Source organism: Melospiza georgiana, chromosome 24 (genome assembly GCF_028018845.1).
Source record: "Melospiza georgiana isolate bMelGeo1 chromosome 24, bMelGeo1.pri, whole genome shotgun sequence".
NCBI lineage: Eukaryota > Metazoa > Chordata > Aves > Passeriformes > Passerellidae > Melospiza > Melospiza georgiana.
Window position 1 is genome coordinate 3,884,115 of NC_080453.1, and position 19,457 is coordinate 3,903,571.

Consider the following 19,457-nt stretch of genomic DNA (forward strand, 5'->3'; position numbering starts at 1 on the left):
GGCCGCGGCCGCGCTGCACCACGGGAAGGCGAGGCCGCTCCAGCGCCGCCGGGACGGGGCGGGAGGGACCGGGAAGGGCCGGGCCGGGACGGATCGGATCGGATCGGGATGGACCGGACCGAACCCGACCCGGCCGCGACGTGCCCGGGCTGTGCCCCGACCCTGCCACACTGCCCAGGCTGGGGTCAGCCCGCAGCGCCCTCCCAGCGTGGCCCCTGCCCGGCCGGGGTGCGGGCACAGCCCCGCCTTCAGCCCCGCGCTGCCGCTGGCACCGCTCGCCGGGCTGGCGGGGATGCGCCCGAGCGCCCCCAGCCTGGGCACCCTGATTTCCCCCCTAGTCCGGGCATCCTGAACGCTCTGCACCCCGCTGCCTGGACATCCCGCAGCCCCCGAGTCCCCGCTGGACATCTCACAGCCCCCGAGCCCCCCCAGCCTTGGCACTCCCGATTTGTGCACAGCGAGCCCCTCCAAGCCGGGACACCCTGAGACCCCCAGGCTGGGTAACCTGGACACCCCAAGCCTCCCAACCTGTGCACCCTGAGCCCCCCAAGCCTGGGCACCCCGAGTGCTCCCCGTACGAGATCCCCGCCCCAGCCTGGGCACCCTGAGCCCCCCAGCCCGTGCTCCCGGAGTCCTCCCCAGCCTTGGCACTCCCAACTCGTGCATACCGAGCTCCCCAAGCTTGGACACCCCGAGCCCCCCCAGCCCGGTCCCCCCGAGCCCCCAACAGCGCTGATTCCCCTCCTGCCCCAGAGCCGCACCGGGGGCACCGAGCGCCGGCTGCACACCGGTGCCTCCTCACCCTCCACCACCAACACAAACACAATTTTGGGGCGCTTCTCCCTCGGTGCCTCCCCCTGCCCATAATGCCGGGGCTGCGAGGGAACTACAGCCCCCGGCGTGCGGAGCCCGGGCAGGGCAGGGCGGGCGGCGCTGGCCGCTGGGAGCGGTAGTTCTGCCCCGGCTCCTCCATGTTAAAGGGGCAGCCCGTGGGTATCGCCTTTGTGCCCTCTGCCCCTCCTGCCCCTCTGCCCCTCCTGCCCCGCCGTGTTTCGCTCCCGGGGCCCTGAGGGGAGGCTGAGCCCTTAATGCGCTCATGGAATATTTTCTCCCCGTCTTGGCGGGGCACGCAGGGAGCCAGGAGGGAAGAGCCGGTGCTGGGGAAAGCTCGGGACGTGCCCGCACTTGCACGGAGAGAGAAGCGGCAGCTGCTCCCAAGGGCTCCGGCCGGCCTGGGGCACACAGAGCCCGCGGCACGGGCGGGTCCCGCAGCCGCAGCTTTTGTGGGTTATGAGGGTGCAAGAAATCATTTCAAGCCCGGGTTCTCGGTCATTAAAACACGCACAAAGCTGGATCCAGCCGTGCCTTGCTTCCATTTTCTGCTCGATGGGCTGCCGGGGTGACTGATGGGTGTTTCCATCACCTCACCACCTCCTCCAGCGTGCACTCCCTTGTGGGGCAGCAGGGCCGAACCCCGACCCCCAAAACCTGGGGAAACACGGCTAGAAGGGTTTGGGGTGGGTGCCCCAGGCCGGGTGTGACAGGATGGTCAAGATAAACAGCGAGCAGAGGTTTCCCCTGCTCAGGGTGGGTTTGGAGCCGAGCCTTGTGCAGGCACCCAGAGGTGGCTTTGGCCACCAGCAGCCTGGCTTGTGTGGCCTGGCTGGGATAAACTCGGCTCTGCTGGGATAAACTCGGTTCTGCTGGGATAAACTTGGCTCTGCTAGGCTTGGCTCTGCTAGGCTTGGCTCTGCTGGGCTCGGCTTTGCTGGGCTCGGCTCTGCTGTGACACTGGGCACGCACCCACGCATGGCTGAGAAGTAGACATGGCTCTGCTGGGTCATCCCTGTGGCTCCAGTGTCTTGAATTCCCTGGAGAGGGGAAGGGGCTGGAGGAGAAGAGGCTGAGGGAGCTGGGAAGGGTCTGGAACCCCAGGAGAGGCTGAGGGAGCTGGGAAGGGGCTCAGCCTGGAGAAAAGGAGGCTCAGGAGGGACCTGGTGGCTCTGCACAGCTCCTGCCAGGAGGGGACAGCAGGGGGGAGGTCAGGCTCTGCTACCAGGAGCAACATGGCAGGAAATAAACTCAAGTTGTGCCAATGGAGGTTTGAATCAGGAAAAAATTGGATATCAGGCATTGGCACAGAAAGTGAAACCATAACCCCTGAAAGTGTAAAAAAAATATGTGAATGTGGCATTTGAGGATGTGGTTAGTGGTGAACATGGCAGTGCTGGGTTAATGGTTGGACTGGATGATCTTAGAGGTGTTTTCCAGCAGCCCAAATATTTCCATGATTCTGTGGGGGCCCATGCAGTGTCCCCAAGACGCCAACTGTGTGGGCAAGGCCAGCCTCTGGCTGGGGTGGAAATGTCAGTGGTGGAGCTGTGTCATCTGGGCACTGCACCAACTCAATCTGCCTGCACACCCTTCTCCTCTGGTTCCACCCATCTCCTGGGCACCCTGGGCTGCTACAAGGCACCAGAGATGGCTCCTGGCTGCCAAAGATTTGGGCTGCAAAGCCTGGGAGGTCACGAGTTCTTTCCCAAAACCATGTCCTCACTGGGGACAGGGGGCTGGGGTGTCCCTGCAGTTCTGCACTTTTACTGGGGTGTCCCTGCAGTTCTGCACTTCTTCTGGCCACTTTTGGGGTGTTGTGCCTGCCAGCTGCCACCCTCAGCTCCCCACCAGGCTGTCCCTGAGCTGTCCTGCTGGTGGTGGCCCTGATGTCCCCACCAGGCTGTCCCTGAGCTGTGAGGCAGAGATAAGAGCTCTGCCAGGTGGGCTCAGCACACACCCAGGCTGCTTGCTGACACTGGGAACGTGCTTTCTGTTAATTATACCTGGGATAATTACAGTTATGCCGGTGTAATGAGAGGGGGAGGGAAGGAGTCCTGCTGGGGATGAAATGTGAGTGGTTCAAACCCAGATTTCCAGTGAATTTTGCCGAATTTAGGGAGAAGTCCTGCGGCTGTGAGGCTGAGGGGAGTTTGGGTCTCATCTCCAGCACTTCCATCCCTCCCACAGCCTCTCCTGCCTCCCACCACTGCCATCCTCTCTTCTGCCTCAGACCTTGCCCAAGCTCCCAGCTTGTTGCCATCCATGGAAAAGTCTCCCACTGGGAGAACATGCTGCTCCAAAAGCTTCAGAGCCAGAGCGAGAGGAACAGGCAGTGAAATAACTTCCACCTCCACAGGAAAAACCTTCTGGGGGTGGAAATGTCCTTCTGATCCTCCTTGCACCGTTGGCCACCAAGAGGTGCCCCAGCTGCCTGACCCTGCCTGACCCCATAGCAGTGTGACAGAAGCTATCCTGGGATACATCTTCATCTGCTGAGGGAAAAAGGGACCTACAGGGGGTGACTGTGTCCTCCCACCTCCAAATGTCTTCTCCCTCTCTGCCCCACGGAAGGGGCTTCAACCCACAGTGAACATCACTTTGAACATCAAAATTCCACATCCCCACCAAATGACCAAATCCAGACCCTCCCTCCCTGCTCTGCCCAGACGCTGTGCCCGGTGGCACGATGCCCAACACCACAGAATCTTCTCTTTGAAGGAGTCTAAGAGCAAACAAACCCAGCTCTGCTGCGTGATTCATCCTCCTGGGAGCAGAGCTTCCCACTGCTCCACCATGGAGACACCTGCATAGGACAGGGGGCTCACCTGGGAGAAAAAACAGCTTGGGGGGCTCCTAAAAGTGGCTTCAGTGCTGCCCCAGGGAGGCCTGGCTGGCCCCAGCCTTGGGATATCCAATATTTTTATTTCAATGACAACTTGATGCCTGCAATTAAAAGCTAAATTGAAGGAAAGAGGATCTCCCTCTGTGTGGGGCACCAACATTTCCTTGGCCACCAGAAAATAAAAAATTAAAAAATTCACTGACTGACTCAATTTTTCCCAAGCCAAGCCAAAAACTGCTGAGGTCTTTATGCAGAATATTTTCAGAGTGTGCTGGCTTGACCGAAAAACCCTTGCAGAGCCAAGTGCATCATTGATTTACATCACTGGGGCAGCGTTTCGTCAAACCTGGTGCCTTGAGACACGAAACAATGACCAGCCCTGAGCTGGGCAGCTCCAGCTCCTGAGCACATCCACTGCTCCAGAGCCCTGAAATCAGGACCCTTCCCAGTGCCACCTCCATGGAAACCCTTCCTGAGCTGGACCTGTCATCAGCAGTGACCAGGGAAGGTCTCTGGGCTCTGCAGCAGCTCTGAGCCCTCTGCTTTCCACCAACACCTCTCACCCACAGGTTTCTTTCCACGCTCGTGTTGAGACACCCAGAGCAGATGGGATTTTTGTTTTTCCTTCAGGAGTCCCAGCCAAGTGTCTAAAAGCGGCTGCTGAACTGTTGTGGTTATGGGAAGCTGCAGGGAGTTCTGGCTGAGGACCCACCTGGCAGCAGCAGGGTCTGAGAGTTTGGTGTTGGCTGCAGAGCTGCTTTTTCTTGTGAAAATACCGCCCCCAAGATTAAGGTTTTTGAGCAGCTCCCACCCACCAGCTGGGCTTAGGGCTGTGCATGGTGTCCCCAGTCCCCGTGCAAGGACAAAGCTGCTCTGGGGGATGTCCTGAGACTGCTCAGATCCCACTGTTTCCTCTCTGTGCTCAGGGAAGCTGCTGGCAGAGCTGTGCCACATCCCATGGTGAGGAAAGAGCCATGGCAATGCCTCTGCTTCCCAGGGGAGTGGGCTTCCAGCACAGATGGGCATGGAGCCACTGGAGAGTCCAGAGGAGGACACCAGGATGGACAGAGGGATGGAGCAGCTCTGCTGGGAGGAAAAGGTGGGATTGTTCAGCCTGGAAGAGAAGCATCTTCCAAATTGTGACCAAATTGTGGCCAAATTGTCACCTTCCAGTGCCTGAAGGAGCTACACGAAAAGTGGAGAGAGATTATTAATGAGGGGCTTGGAGGGGCAGGAGGCAGGGAATGGCTGCCAGTGCCAGAGGGCAGGGCTGGATGGGATCTTGGCAATTGGGAATTGTTCCCATTGAGGGTGGGCAGGGGCTGGGCTGGAATTGCCAGAGCAGCTGTGGCTGCCCCTGGAGCCCTGGCAGTGCCCAAGGCCAGGCTGGAGCACCTGGCACAGTGGGAGGTGTCCCTGCCATGGCTGAGGGTTGGATTTAATTTTAAGGTCCCTTCCAACATAAACCATTCCATGTTTCTGTGATCCCAGCCATGTCCTCTGCTGTCCCTCCTCCAGTTTGTCCCAGCTCAGGGAGCCCCTGCAGGAGACAGCCAGAGGCTGGCACTGAGAAATGCCCTGGGGTAGAGCAGATAAACCCAGGATGGATTTATGGAATCCACAATAGTCTAAATCCAGGATAAGAGGCACACAGGGCTTCTCACTCTGTAGGGTCAGGAAGGTTTTCCCCAGAGCCCAGGCAGCAAGGAGTGTTTTGGTCAGGAAAATGCTTTGTAGACAAAAGTTTTTTGGTTTTACAGGCACAGGGGTCAAGGGCCACTGGAAGGGAACCCCGAGTGCCCCTCTGCATCCCCTGCCACACTGAAAATGAGGATACAGTTCAGAAACCTGCAGGAACAGCAGCCACACAAACACCTGCCAGAGCTCTAAACCAGGAAAAAGGAAATTCGTGTTTGGTTTAAAAACCACCTGGGTTTTCCCCCCTGCTCCTGCTGCTGAGACGTGTCACAGCCCTGCTCACGTTCCCACCTCCCAGCAGCCCTTTGAAGCAGCTGCCAAACCCTGCAGGGATTGGGGAGAGGGAACAGGAGCAAGGAGAGAGGCTGAAGGGTTAAAAGGTGAGAGCTGGGGTGCCAGAGCTGCTCCCTGCACACAGGGGATGGAGCACAGAGCTGGGAGCTGAAAATTCGGGCAGGAGAGATCAGGTGGTGGCAGCTTCACCCCGGGCGCAGGTGGCTGTGGTGGGACCTCCAGGGGGGGTGACTGATGTCCTCCCAGCACTCTGTGGTGTCCCTGCAGAGTGACACTGCTGTCCCTGTGGCTGGGATCCAGCTGGGAAGGAGCTGCAGGATCCATGGGCAGCACTTCCAGGGCCTGGAGGAGCCTTGTCCCTGCTCAGGACATGTCACCTGCAGCACCTGTCCCTCCCCAGGGCTGGCCCTCTGTGTGGCCTTGCAGGGTCACCCTGATGCCCTCAGAGCTGGAACAGAGGCCAGATGGTGTTAAGGGGAATAAAGTGAATATTTATTGCAGAGCCTTCAAATGCCACACCCGAGCAGTACCAGAGCCACAGTCAGAGCTCTGCCCAGATGGCCCCAAGATGGAAGCAAAAGAGAGTTTGATCACGAGAATTCACATTTTTATGAGTTTTGGTCCATTTGCATATTGGAGTTTATTGTCCCATTCCAGCTTTAGCCCATGCAGTCCCATCCTGCTTGTTTGTCTCTCTTTAGCCCACGGTGTTTGTGCTCTTGGGCCTGAGATTTGGATCATTTCTTGTCACAGACATCTTTTGTGAAAAAATCCTTTCTTGGGATTTTTCTCCCTTGTGAGAAGCTGTGGCCTCAGCAACAAATGTAAACAATGGTTATTTGCTGCTGTGGAATGTAACAGGTGCATCTGTGATTAGTCTTGGGTGGATGTTTGGATTTACTGACCACTCACGGCAGAGCTGCTCTCGCTCTCTGCTGAGAGACAGATCTTTGTTATTCGTTCTTGTCTATTCTTAGCTTAGCTAGTCTTCTGAGAACTTTTCCTTCTATTCTTTATAGTATAGCTAAAATTTAGTATATATATCATAAAATAAGAAATCAAGCCTTCTGAACATGGAATCAACATTCTCGTCCCTCTCTCACCCTCAAAACCCTTGTGACCACTGTCACAATTTCTCCTTGGTCCCCAGCTGGAGCAGGAATTGTTTTGTCTCCCTGCTCTGTGCACAGAGCGCACCATCCCACAATGTGAAGCCCAGACCCACACACCAAAGCAAATCTGAAAATAAAAACAAAAAGCTAAAATCTGAGGCATTAACCCCAAAATCCAAGCTGGATCCTTCCCCCACCCACCTGCTCTGTGGGCACCAGGAGGGGTGGCTGGGACAGGGGGGCTGCCCCAGGGACACAGACACTGCCTGGGGCCATTCCCCACCCACTGCTGCCACCTTGTCCCCAAACGCTGCCGTGGTTGGAGTGACAGCAGCTCCTCAGAGGGGCTGCTGGGCTGCCCTCCGTGGGGATCATCCCCCAGCCCGTTCCTTGTCCCAGGTTCTGTCATTAACGCTGCGAACAGGAGGCTGATTAAGGTTTCCAGCTCGTTTGTTATCGTTAAGGACACGGAGGCTGGCTTTTCTCAGCAGGCAATTACGTGACTCAGCCCTTTGGAAGCCTCCTGCCCTCGTGTCCACATGACTTCTCCTCACAGCCCCACGGCCTGATTGCATTTCTGGGGAGTGATTTCCTTCTGCCAGCTCCCTGCTCCTCGTTTGCATTGCATCAGCCCTTCCCTGGAAATCTGGAGAGGGGATGCTCTGACAGGATCATGGAATCCTGGAATGGGTTGGGTTGGAAAGGACCTCAAAGCTCATCAGGTGCCACCCCAGGGACACCTTCCCCTGTCCCAGTGTCCAGCCTGGCCTTGGGCACTGCCAGGGCTCCAGGGGCAGCCACAGCTGCTCTGGGCACCCTGGCACAGCCCAAACCTCTCTAACCAGGCCTTGCCAGGCTACAAACCCCCTGTGGGAAATGGCACTGGGGGCACCTGGAACCAGCCAGGAAATCATTCTTTCCTTTCCTTTCCTTTCTCCATTTGCTGCAATGGGTTTTGGTGCTGGTTTCCATCCTTGGTTCAGGAATGTGAATGCCAGAGTGGTTTGGGTGGGAAGGGATCTTCAATGGCAGCTGATTGCAGCCCAGGGACACCTGCCACTGTGCCAGGTGCTGCCAGCCCCAATGTCCAGCCTGGCCTTGGGCACTGCCAGGGCTCCAGGGGCAGCCACAGCTGCTCTGGAACCTGTCCCAGGGAAGAATTTCCTCCTAATATCTAATCTCAATCTCTCTCAGTTAAAAACCATTCCCCTTTGTTCTTCCACTCTCTCTCTCTTTGCAGAAAGTCACTCTTCCTCTTTTTTACCAACATCTCCAGAGCCAAGCTGGGCTGGAGCACAGCACTGAGACCGGGGCACCCTCCCCCTGCAGCCAGAAATATTTATTAAAATTTCTGTGTATATTGGACAATATTTACCATTCCTGGAGCAGAGGCACAGAGCAGCAAAGCTCACACAGGACTCACGAGTTGCTGGCACTGCCCAGGCTCCCCAGGAATGGGCACAGCCCCAAACCTGCCAGAGCTCCAGGAGCCTTTGGACAGGGCTCCAGGCATGCCCAGGGTGGGGTTGTTGGGGGTCTGGGCAGGGCCTGGGGTTGGACTGGGTGATCCCTGGGGGTCCCTTCAGCTCAAGACATTCTGTGACTCTCTAATTTTACAATATTGTTCTGGCAGCTGGGTTTTCCTAGTCCCCAACCCCACTCTTTGCTTCTGGCTCCCCAGACCTTTTTTTTTTTGGTGTTTAATTTCTCCAAATTGCTCTCATCCTTGTCACACTGGAGAGGGTGACAAGGAGCTCGTGCTGCTGGGGTGGCCATGGGGCCCTCCCCAGGGCACAGCTATCTGCTCCCTGCACCTTCCAGACGTTTCCTGTTGTGTTCCCAGCTCAGAGAAACCAACGGCCCCAAAACTGTCACCTTCCAAAGGCCCCCACCCTGCCAGCTGCAGCCTCCTGGGCTCAAATTTAGGAAATAGCAGTGTTACATTTGCCTGTAACCTTAATTCAGCCCCCTCAGGCTGCGCACTCCTTAATTACAGGCTCACAAATGAGGGGGTTTGTGTGACACCCCTGGCCCAGGTGGGGCTGGCTCTGTCCCGGGGCAGAGAGGGACAAGGGGACCCCCCTGTCCACTCCATGTGTCCACTCCTGGCCAAGCTGGAAGGAGCTTGAAGAGCAGAATTTTGGTGTTTGAAATGTTTTTGCTTTTCCTGTGTCTGAGCAATTCTGCAGAAAGCCAGGAGGGTTTGCTGGGCAGTGCAGGGTGAGGGGGGGAGGCTGAGCCTCTCTGCTCCCAAACCCGACCCTGCTGCCACCAGGGTGCCCCCAGAGCCCTCCCCAGCACCTCCTGTGCTGCCCAGGGCTCCCTGGGGCCTCCTGCCTCTCCCCTGGCCCAGCAGAGCTCCTGCCAGCCCTGTGACACACACAGCTGGGCTCTGCCATCCCTGTGCCATGCACACCCGGGCTTTGGGCACAGGCTGTGCTATCCCTGCCATCCCTGTGCCACACACACAGCTGGGCTGTGCCATCCCTGCCATTCCTGTGCCCACACACCTGGGCTTTGGGCACGGGCTGTGCCATCCCTGCGCCACACAAACAGGTGGCCTTTGTGCACAGGCTGTGCCTCCTGCCATCCCTGTGCCCACACACACCTGGGCTGTGCCATCCCTGCCATCCCTGTGCCATGCACAGCTGGGCTGTGCCATCCCTGCCATCCCTGTGCCACGCACACACCTGGGCTATGCTATCCCTGCCAGCCCTGTGGCACTCACACACCTGCGATTTGGACAGGAGCTGTGCCATTCCTGCCCTCCCTGTGCCAGGCACAGCTGGGCTTTGGGCTCAGCTGTGCCTCGGGGCAGGTGGAGGCTGTTTCATTCCACCTTTCCTTGCTCCCGGCTCCTACGGCTGTGCCCGGGGCTGCTGCTTCTCCCTCCTGCTGCACCCAGCCCCGGGCACAGATCAGGGCACAGCCTGGGGCACAGCTCAGGGCACAGCCGGGACACCTCCTGTCCCTCCCAGCCCCAAGGAGCTGCCCGGCAGCAGCTGGAGCTCGATGGTTTCACTGTTTTTTTGCAGAAAGGCGAGAGTTGCAGCTCTCTGGGGCCAGGAATGATTTATCCCGACCCGTCTGCCCTGCCCCACGTCCCTCAGCTCCCTCATCCCCCCCTGGAGCTCCCAGCTCATCCCAGCTCCTGCTGGAGCTCAGGTACCCCTGGCTCGGGAGCCAAATCGCCTCGGTGTGATCTGGAGGCAGCAAATCCCAGATCCGTGCTGAGCAGGGCTGAGGCACCCTCTGGAGCTGCCCTGCCCCTGCTGTGCGGCTGGACAGGGAGGAGGGCAGGGAGCATTGAGAGCTGACCCCAGGTGACGCTTTGGGGTGGTGGTGGCACCGTCTGGTGGCTCCACTTGCAGATCATTGTTACAATTTATAATTTTGACAGTCAGCAGGAGCCAAGCTTTGCTCACACAGAGGGACAACAGAGCCTGGCTGGGAGGGTTTGCTCAGCCAGTCCCAGGTGGGAATTTGCGTGATTTTCCCTGTTCTTGCAGCCATCCAGGCTGTAACCGAGGGATTTACTCCAGCCCACACTCAGGTCTTGCACTTGTGGTGGCAAAGAGATGTGAATCTTTCTGCCACTTCTGAGGCCTTCCCTTCCCTTCCCTTCCCTTCCCTTCCCTTCCCTTCCCTTCCCTTCCCTTCCCTTCCCTTCCCTTCCCTTCCCTTCCCTTCCCTTCCCTTCCCTTCCCTTCCCTTCCCTTCCCTTCCCTTCCCTTCCCTTCCCTTCCCTTCCCTTCCCTTCCCTTCCCTTCCCTTCCCCCTGCAAGCCCCGCTGGCTGCTGTGGCAGGAGCAGGACAGAGCCCACAGAGGTGAGCGGGGTCTGCAGGGCGACTTTGGGAATCCTGGAGAGCCCAGAGCTGTGACCAAAGCTCCTGGAGCCAGGATCAGCACAGGGAATCCCCTAGAATGGTGCAGGAACACCCTGGAGCTTCTCCTGCCATCTGTGCCAGCTGCCACCTCCCAGCAGTGTCCCCTGCCCTGCCCACGGTGGCTCTGGCACCAAATCCCGGCTAAATCCACCCTCCCTGCCCGCTCCGAGCTCCAGCTGCCCCCGCCCCGTCCTCAGCCCCGCCCGGAGGCTCTGGGGCCAAACCCGGCTGAGTCTGAGCTGGATCTGGGGGCAGGACCAGAGCAGGATCTTGCTGAGCTCCAGCGAGGGATCCTGGCTGCTCATCCTAGGGACTGATGGGGCCACAAATTTATATTTATATTTATATTTATATTTATATTTATATTTATATTTATATTTATATTTATATTTATATTTATATATATATTTATATTTATATTTATATTTATATTTATATCTATACGATTTATATTTTACATTTATATTTATTTATATTAATTTGATTTCTATATGTTTATATTTATATTTATCTATAATATTTATAATTTTACATTTATATTTATTTTTAAATAGTTTTGATTTCTATATATTTATATATTATATATTTATAAATATATAAATATTTATAATTATATATTATATATTTATAAATAGTATATTTACATATACTATTTATACATTTTATATTTATATTTATTTGTATAATTTTATTTTCTATATATTTATGGTTATATATATTTCTATGATTTTGATTTCTATATATTTATATTTTTATATATTGTTTATAAATTTTATATTTATATTTATTTGTGTAAATTTATTTTACATATTTATATTTGTATCTATTTCTATGATTTTGATTTCTATATATTTATATTTATATATTATTTATAAATTTTATATTTATATTTATTTATGTAATTTTATTTTATATATTTATATTTGTATCTGTTTCTATAATTTTGATTTCTATATATTTATATTTATATTTACTTAAATTTCCCTAAAAATATATAATATATATTTGCTATAGATATAGATAAAGACAGATAGAGATCTCGAGAGTGAAATATTGTGCCCATGCTGTGGCTGCACCGCAGGCAGCAGAAAAAGCCCCAGATCTGTCCCCAAGGCAGATGTCACATCCATGCAGTGCCCATCCAGGTGTCACCTTCCAGCCAGGACCGGAGATGATGGGAGCTCTGAAAAGGGCATTTCTCTGGGGATGAAGGGCTGGGGATTTTGGGGACACCCAACCCACATCATGTCGTGGGTGATGTGGTTTTAGGAGGGTGTCCTTGGGACTGTCACATCTCCACTTGGCTGGGACTCCTGGAGAACCATCCCTGCTTGCTCAGGGATGTTCTCTGTCACCATGATATTTTCTGAAAAAGCCCTTTACCAGGATTTCTTCTCCTGGGAAGCTGAGAAGCCTCAGAGGAAAATGTAAATAAAAATAATTGTCTGATTGCTTCTGCTTGTGTTTTGCTGCTTTGGAATGTGGTAGGTGATTCTTTCATTGGTTCCATGTGAATTGTGTGTTCTTAATCACCAATCACAGCCAGCTGTGTCAGACTCTGAGGAGTCACAGGTTTTTATTATTCATTCTTTTCTAACCTTCTGATGTCTCCTTTCTCTTTCTTTAGTATAGTTTTAGTATATCATTTCTGTAATGTAATATCATAAAATAATAAATCAGCCTTCTGAGAACTTGGAGTCAAATTCTCACCTCTCACTTCATCCTGGGGACCCTCACAACACCACAACAGTTCTCTCCATCCCTCCTTGCTCAGTTATGTGTCTCATTCACATTTTCTGAAAAATCCCTTTGCCCAGGATCTCTCTCCTGGGAGGCTGAGAAGCCTCAGGGAAAAGGAAAACAATTCTTATCTCATTTGCTTCTCCTGTGCTGTGCTCATGTGGAATGTGTTTGGAGATTGTTTACCCACAGGTGATTGTTCCATTGGATTCTGCTGGGAGTTGTTTTCACTCTTTGGCCAATCAGGGCCAAGCTGTGTCAGGACTCTGGAGAGAGTCAGGAGTTTTCATTATTATCTTTTTAGCATTCTGTAAGTATCCTTTCTGTATTCTTTAGTATAGTTTAGTATAGTATTTAATGTAATATTGTATCATAAAATAATAAATTAGCCTTCTGAGAACATGGAGTCAGATGCATCATTCCTTCCTGCCATGGGGCACCCTGCAAATACAGTAGGGATGTTCTCTCCATCCCTCCTTGCTCAGGGATGCTCACTCCATTCCTGCTTACTCAGGGATGCTCACTCCATTCCCTCCTCGCTCAGGGATGTTCACCCCATCCCTCCTTGCTGAGGGATGCTCACTCCATTCCCTCCTCACTCAGGGATGTTCACCCCATCCCTCCTTGCTCAGGGATGCTCACTCCATCCCTCCTTGCTGAGGGATGCTCACTCCATTCCCTCCTCACTCAGGGATGTTCTCTCCATCCCTCCTTGCTCAGGGATGTTCACTCAATCCCTCCTTGCACAGGGATGTTCTCCCCATCTCTCCTCGCTCAGGGCTATTCTCTCCATCCCTCCTTGCTCAGGGATGTTTGCTCCACCCCTCCTTACTCAGGGATTTTCTCTCCATCCCTCCTCGCTCAGGGATGTTCACTCCATCCCTCCTTGCTGAGGGATGCTCACTCCGTTCCCTCCTCGCTCAGGGATGTTCTCTCCATCCCTCCTCGCTCAGGGATGTTCTCTCCATCCCTCCTTGCTCCTGAGCCCAAGCAGGAAGGATCAAACCCCGAATGTGTCCCTTGATGGTTTAGCTTGGTGAGAGCACCTCAGAGCTGCGTTGCCCGGGTCCCAGCACACCTTGGAGCTCCCGGCTGGCTCCCCACATCCCCGAGCCCTGAAAAGCGGCTCTGTGCCTTTGTTGGAGGCTCTGAAAGCGCCTTTTTTCCTCCTGAACATCTGGGCCTCGCCAGGCCCCGGCGGCTGCGCGAGGCAAAATTCCTCCTTTGTTGCTCCTCCGCCGTTTCTTTGCCGGGCTGGGGATGGAAGAAAATCAGCTCGTGTTTCTGCTGCCCTTGCCGGGCTGGGGATGGAAGGAAATCAGCTCGTGTTTCTGCTGCCCTTGCCGGGCTGGGGATGGAAGGAAATCAGCTCGTGTTTCTGCTGCTCTTGCCGGGCACGGCCCACTCAGGGCTCTGCACGGAGCCTGGGCAATGCTGGGACTGGGTAATGCCAGCATGGCCCCGAGGAGAGGGGACAGGGGCTGTGTGAGGGGACAGAGATTTGGGGAGGGGACAGGGATTTGGGGAGGGGACACCGCTGGGAGAGGACAGGGGCTGTGGGGATGGGACAGGGATTTGAGGAGGGGACAGGACTGGGAGGGAACAAGGGTTTGGAGAGGGGACAGGACAGGGGCTTGGAGAGGGAACAAGGACTGTGTGAGGGGACGAGGGTTTCAAGAGAGGGGACAGGAGCTGTGGGAATGGGACAGGGGCTATGGAGAGGGGACAGGGGCTATGGAGAGGGGACAGGGATTTGAGGAGGGGACAGGGACTGTGGGAAGGGGACAGGGCTGGGAGGGGACAGAGGCTGGGGAGAGGACAGGAGTTTGGGGAGGGGACAGGGACTGTGGGAATGGGACAGGGGCTGGATGGGGGACAGGGGTTTTGGGAGTGAACAGGGTTTTGGTGAGGAGACAGGAGCTGTGGGAATGGGACAGGGGCTGTAGGGAAGGGGACACGGGCTATGAGAATGGGACCCGGGCTGTGCAGAGGGACCGGCTGGGGCCAGGGTGGGAGGGGTTCAGAGGGACCCCCACAGACTCCCCCGTGTCTGTATAAATACAATGCCCACACTCACTGGATTTTAAATCTGGGGTGTCCCCATGGTGTTTTGGGATGCTGCACCCTTGTCCCGGCTATAGGCTTTGCCGAGGGCAGGGTGGGGACATCACACGGTGACATTTGGGACAGCTTTTGCCCCAAGAATTCTACCTGCTGCTCTCAAAAGACCATTCTGGCTGTAAAACCAAACCTGTGGTTATAAACTCGGACTTGTGTCCCAAAATTAAAGTTTTAATGGAAAACCACGTTAAGGAGCCTATCCCAGCCGCCAGTTTGATGCTCTCCCGCCCTTCCCAGGAGGGCGAAGCTGCAGCTCCGCCACCTCTGGAGGATGGGCCGGGCTGGACCAGGCTGGGCTGGGCCGGGACGGGATGGGATGGGCCGGGATGGGATGGGAAGTTGCTGGGGAAGAGGCAGATCCGTGGTAGGGCAGGAGAAGGATTCAACCCTCCCGCCTGGCTGGGGAGGAGCTCAGAGGGATGGAAGCCCCGGCTGGGGGTCCGTGGGATGCTGGAGTGCTTTGGCCATGGAATGAACCGACCTGAAGAGCTGCCCCAGCCCTGAAGCCTCCAAAATCAAGGAGCCTACAGAGCTGCTGCAGGGCTGGAGCCCCTCTGGAGCCAGGCTGGGAGAGCTGGGGGTGCTGCCCTGGAGAGGAGAAGGCTCCAGGCAGAGCTCAGAGCCCTTGCAGGGCCTGAAGGGGCTCCAGGAGAGCTGCAGAGGGACTGGGGACAAGGATGGAGGGACAGGAGCCAGGGAATGGCTGCCAGGGCCAGAGGGCAGGGCTGGATGGGATCTTGGCAATTGGGAATTGTTCCCTGGCAGGGTGGGCAGGGGCTGGGCTGGAATTGCCAGAGCAGCTGTGGCTGCCCCTGGAGCCCTGGCAGTGCCCAAGGCCAGGCTGGGCATTGGGGCTGGCAGCACCTGGCACAGTGGCAGGTGTCCCTGCCATGGCAGGGGTGGCACTGGGTGGAGTTTAAGCTCTCTTCCCAACCCAAACCATCCCATGATATAAGATGGGGAAATGTGGGGCATTCAGAGCCCTGAGGAGGGAGGTGGCAGTGTTAAGGAAGGGAAAAAGAGAAAAGAATTAAAAAAAAAATTAAAACCCACCCCCACCTTAATCACCTGAACTGCCCGGGGAAGGGAAGTGCCCCGAAGCAGAACAGCACCAGCTGAAACTTTCCTTTGACTTTTATAATTACAGAATAGAAAAGAAATCCTCGATTCACGTTACAAAGACGGGCTCATAGAAAACCAAGCCAACGGAACAGAAACACCCAAGGTCCTGGAGCGCCGTGCCTGGCCCCTGTGGAGTCCAGGGCAGGGAGGGCTGCTCTTCCCAAGAGCTTTAATGCAGTGAGCTCTTCCTGCTGGCTTTGGGAAGGGTTGGGACATGGGGAGTGTCCGTCTGTCCATCCCATCCCATCCCACCCCATCCCAGAGCAGGTCAGTGCAGCATCCTCGGTCCTGGAGAGGAAAATAAACTCCAGAGATGCTGCTGGCCCCAGGGCTTGGGGATGGGGATGTGTTCTGGGGGATGAGGGGGATCACTGCCTGAAAAAACCACGATTTTCCATGGAAAAAAGAGGGGCAAAGGGTGGAAAATTATTGCCTGTAGAGTTCACAGCTTGGCTGGAGGTGGCTCAGCCCATCCCAGCTCTGGGCCCTGGCGCTTCCAGGGCTCCCTGTTGGGAAGGGCCAAACAACCATTCCAGGGTGTACAAAACTCCCCTGGCACTGGAGGAGAAACAGCTGGGAGGTGACATCCACCCAAATTCCCCAGCTCCCTCCCAAGGGGGCAGGGTGGGCTTGGGAGCAGATCCAGGATCCTGGAGGAGCCTCATCCCACGGAAAGGAGAGCAAGGAGCTTCTGGGGAGCTGGGCCACTCCAGGAAACTCCTTTTTTCCTTCCAGTTCTTTCAAGGCTTTTCCTTCCCAGCTGATCTTCCTCCTGCAAAGCAATCCCTGCCCAGCCCACCTCACGCCCCCCAAAATCCTCCCCCAGTGCCGGTGTCCCTGTGCCACTGGAGCTGATGGATGAATTTGGCACCGAGCCCCCTACGGATGAAGGGACCAGGGTGGGACCCCCAGCCCTGGGTGAGGTTTGGGGGGCCCTGGGTGTCCCAGCCCTGCTGAAGGCACGGTGTCAGCCTTGGAGGGGGTGGGGCTGCTCAGCCAGAGTCTACTCAGGCACTTTAAATTAAATAAAAACCCAAAGAAATGATTGGAAGAAAAAAAAAAAAATCCCAAAGCAAAACCCAAAACATTCATCAGATCGTTCCAAGGGCCGGGGAGGGGCCACAGCAGCCTCGGGGCTCCCAGCTCGGAGCAAGGCCCCAAAACGTGGCAGGGAGGGGGTGCAGGGGGTTCAGGGTCCCGTGTGTCCCCTGTGTGTCCCCAAATCTGGGTCGGATCCGACCGCTCGGAGCGTCCCAGGGCGAGTCCTGGCGCTGCTGCTTCATCCCGGTGGGAGAATTCCTGCTGGAGCACAAATCCCGTGCTCGGAGCCAGTCTGAGCCAGATCCGGAGTGGCAGGACATTGTCCCAGCCCTGCCTGTCCCCAGGGCGGTGCTGTCCCTGTCCTTGTCCTTGTCCCAAACTCCGCTGCTCCAAGGAAAAGCCAGGCTGGGACAAACACATCCAGCGGTGTCCGTGAGCGCTGCCACCTCCGCGCTGTCCCCGCGTCTCCACGGCGGGCAGGGGGTGCCCAGGGGGTGGCACAGCCCCCGCCGCGTCCCGGGTGATCGCCGTCGTGGCCCCGGGGTGGTGGCATCGGAGGGTGGTGGCACCGCGGGGTCCTGGCGCCGCTGGCTCCGGTTATCCCGAGCTGGAAAAGAGGGGACAGCAGGGGTTGGGAGAGAGCCCATGGAGTGTCCCCATGTGGGGACACAGAGGGGACAGCAGGGGTTGGGAGAGAACCCATGGAGTGTCCCCATGTGGGGACAAAGAGGGGACAGCAGGGGTTGGGAGAGAGCCCATGGAGTGTCCTCATGTGGGGACAAAGAGGGGACAGCAGGGGCTGGGAGAGGGCCCATGGAGTGTCCCCAACTGGGGACAAAGAGGGGACAGCAGGGGCTGGGAGAGAGGCCATGGAGTGTCCCCAACTGGGGACAAAGAGGGGACAGCAGGGGCTGGGAGAGAGGCCATGGAGTGTCCCCAACTGGGGACAAAGAGGCACAAAGGGACAAAGAGGGGACAAGAAGGGTTGGGAGACACCCCCGGCGTGTCCCCATGGGACAAAGAGCCGCGGCCAGATGGGGACAGGGACCTCTCATGGGGTCACTGCTCTCTTCCACCTGTAAAAATGTCACAGAGTGGCTGGGGAGCAGGGCGGCTGTCCCCTCACATGGGGACACTGTGCTCCTGGGGTTCAGCCCTCTCTCTTCGTGGTGTGTCTATTATAATTTTTATTTTTTTTTATTTTAATTTTTATTTTATTTTTATTTTTGTTTTGGGTTTTATTTTTATTATTGTTGTTACAATCAGCATTGCAATCGTTGTTATCATTACTAATTTTATTGTTGTTATTATTAATACTACTAATAATACAGTTGCTACTACTACTATTGCTAGTATTATTATTATTGTTATCTTTTGCTTAATTTCAGTTATTAAACTGTTGTTGCTGCACAGGTTCTCCCTGTTATTGTTGTTGCTATTTTGGTTTTTATTGATAATAATACAGCTCCTCCTACAACTATTATGACTGCTACTATTACTATTATTCCTGTTATTATATATTCTTTCATTTCAGTTATTAAACTGTTGTAACCACACAGGTTTCCCCTGTTATTGTTGATATTTTTCTTCTTATTAATAATAATAATACAGCTCTTCCTCCTGCTATTATTCTTGTTATCTTTTTCTTAACTTCAATTATTAAACTGTTGTTACCCCACAAGTTCTCCCTATTATTGTCGTATCTATTTTTATTTTTATTAATAATAATAAGAATACACTTGCTACTACAACTATTACCACTATTACTACTGCTGTTATTCTTGTTATTATATTTTGCTCAATTTCAATCATTAAACCGTTGTTATAGCACAGGTTTTCCTTATTGTTGTTGTTATTGTTAACAACAGCAATAGAATAATAGAATAAAAATAAAAATAAAACCAACAAAACCCCCCATATTTAATATATATAATATAAAATAATGATAATTAATATTGACTATTGATTATTGAAAAAATATAATAATAATGATAATGATGATGATAATGATAATAATAATAATAATAATAATAATAATAATAATAATAATAATAATAATAATAATAATAATAATAATAATGCAATTATTCCTGGACCTCCCCAGATGTCCGTTAATTCAATCACAGCTAATTAGAAGCTGCAGAATGAGCTGTAATTGCTGCAGCCCGGCTGGCCCTGGGGACATGAATGACCCTGGGGACATGAGTGACCTGCCCCACAGAGCCAGGCCAGCCCTTGTTTGTCCCCTGGCTGGTGAGAGGAGCAGTGGGACCCCAATGTCCCCTCCCTGTCCCCTCCTTTGGGGACAGGGGCACCCCCGAGTCCCTGAGCTGCCCCTGCTGACAGGGGGATGGAGGGGACACGGAAATGACGACTGCATTAATTAATTAATTAATCAGTGGGTCATTAACGAGCTGCTGGGGACGGGGTGGTGGCAGTGTCCTGGTGTCACCCAACGCCCCAGCCAGGTCCCTGGCAGCTGGAGCAGTGCCAGGGGGACACTGGGAGGGAACAACCCCCAGGACAGGGACAGGGACCCCCAGGAACTGAGGTGCCCGCACCTGGTGACACAGCCCCAGCCTTCTGTGCCAGCAGCTTCTGTGTCCCCTGTGTCCAAAGCTGCTGTCCCCAGCACTTCAAACCCAATTTTGAGCTGATTTCCCCAAATCCTGCAGCTTTCAGCCCTGACCACACAGCCATCGGGGCGTGCTGGGCCTGCAGCACCCCCTGGCACCCCCTGTGCCCTGGGGGATGACATGGGGACA

General features: G+C 54.5%; 1 protein-coding gene across 1 annotated transcript in view; it reads right to left on the minus strand.

The window, feature by feature from the left end:
- Positions 1-15,645: 15,645 nt before the first annotated feature.
- The window catches only part of NKAIN1 (sodium/potassium transporting ATPase interacting 1), a 41,716-nt gene continuing 37,904 nt past the window's right edge, over positions 15,646-19,457 (minus strand). The window contains exon 7 of the mRNA XM_058040477.1: positions 15,646-17,299. Coding sequence (XP_057896460.1) covers positions 17,290-17,299 — 10 coding nt within the window. The 3' untranslated portion in view covers positions 15,646-17,289. The remainder of the gene's footprint in view (positions 17,300-19,457) is intronic.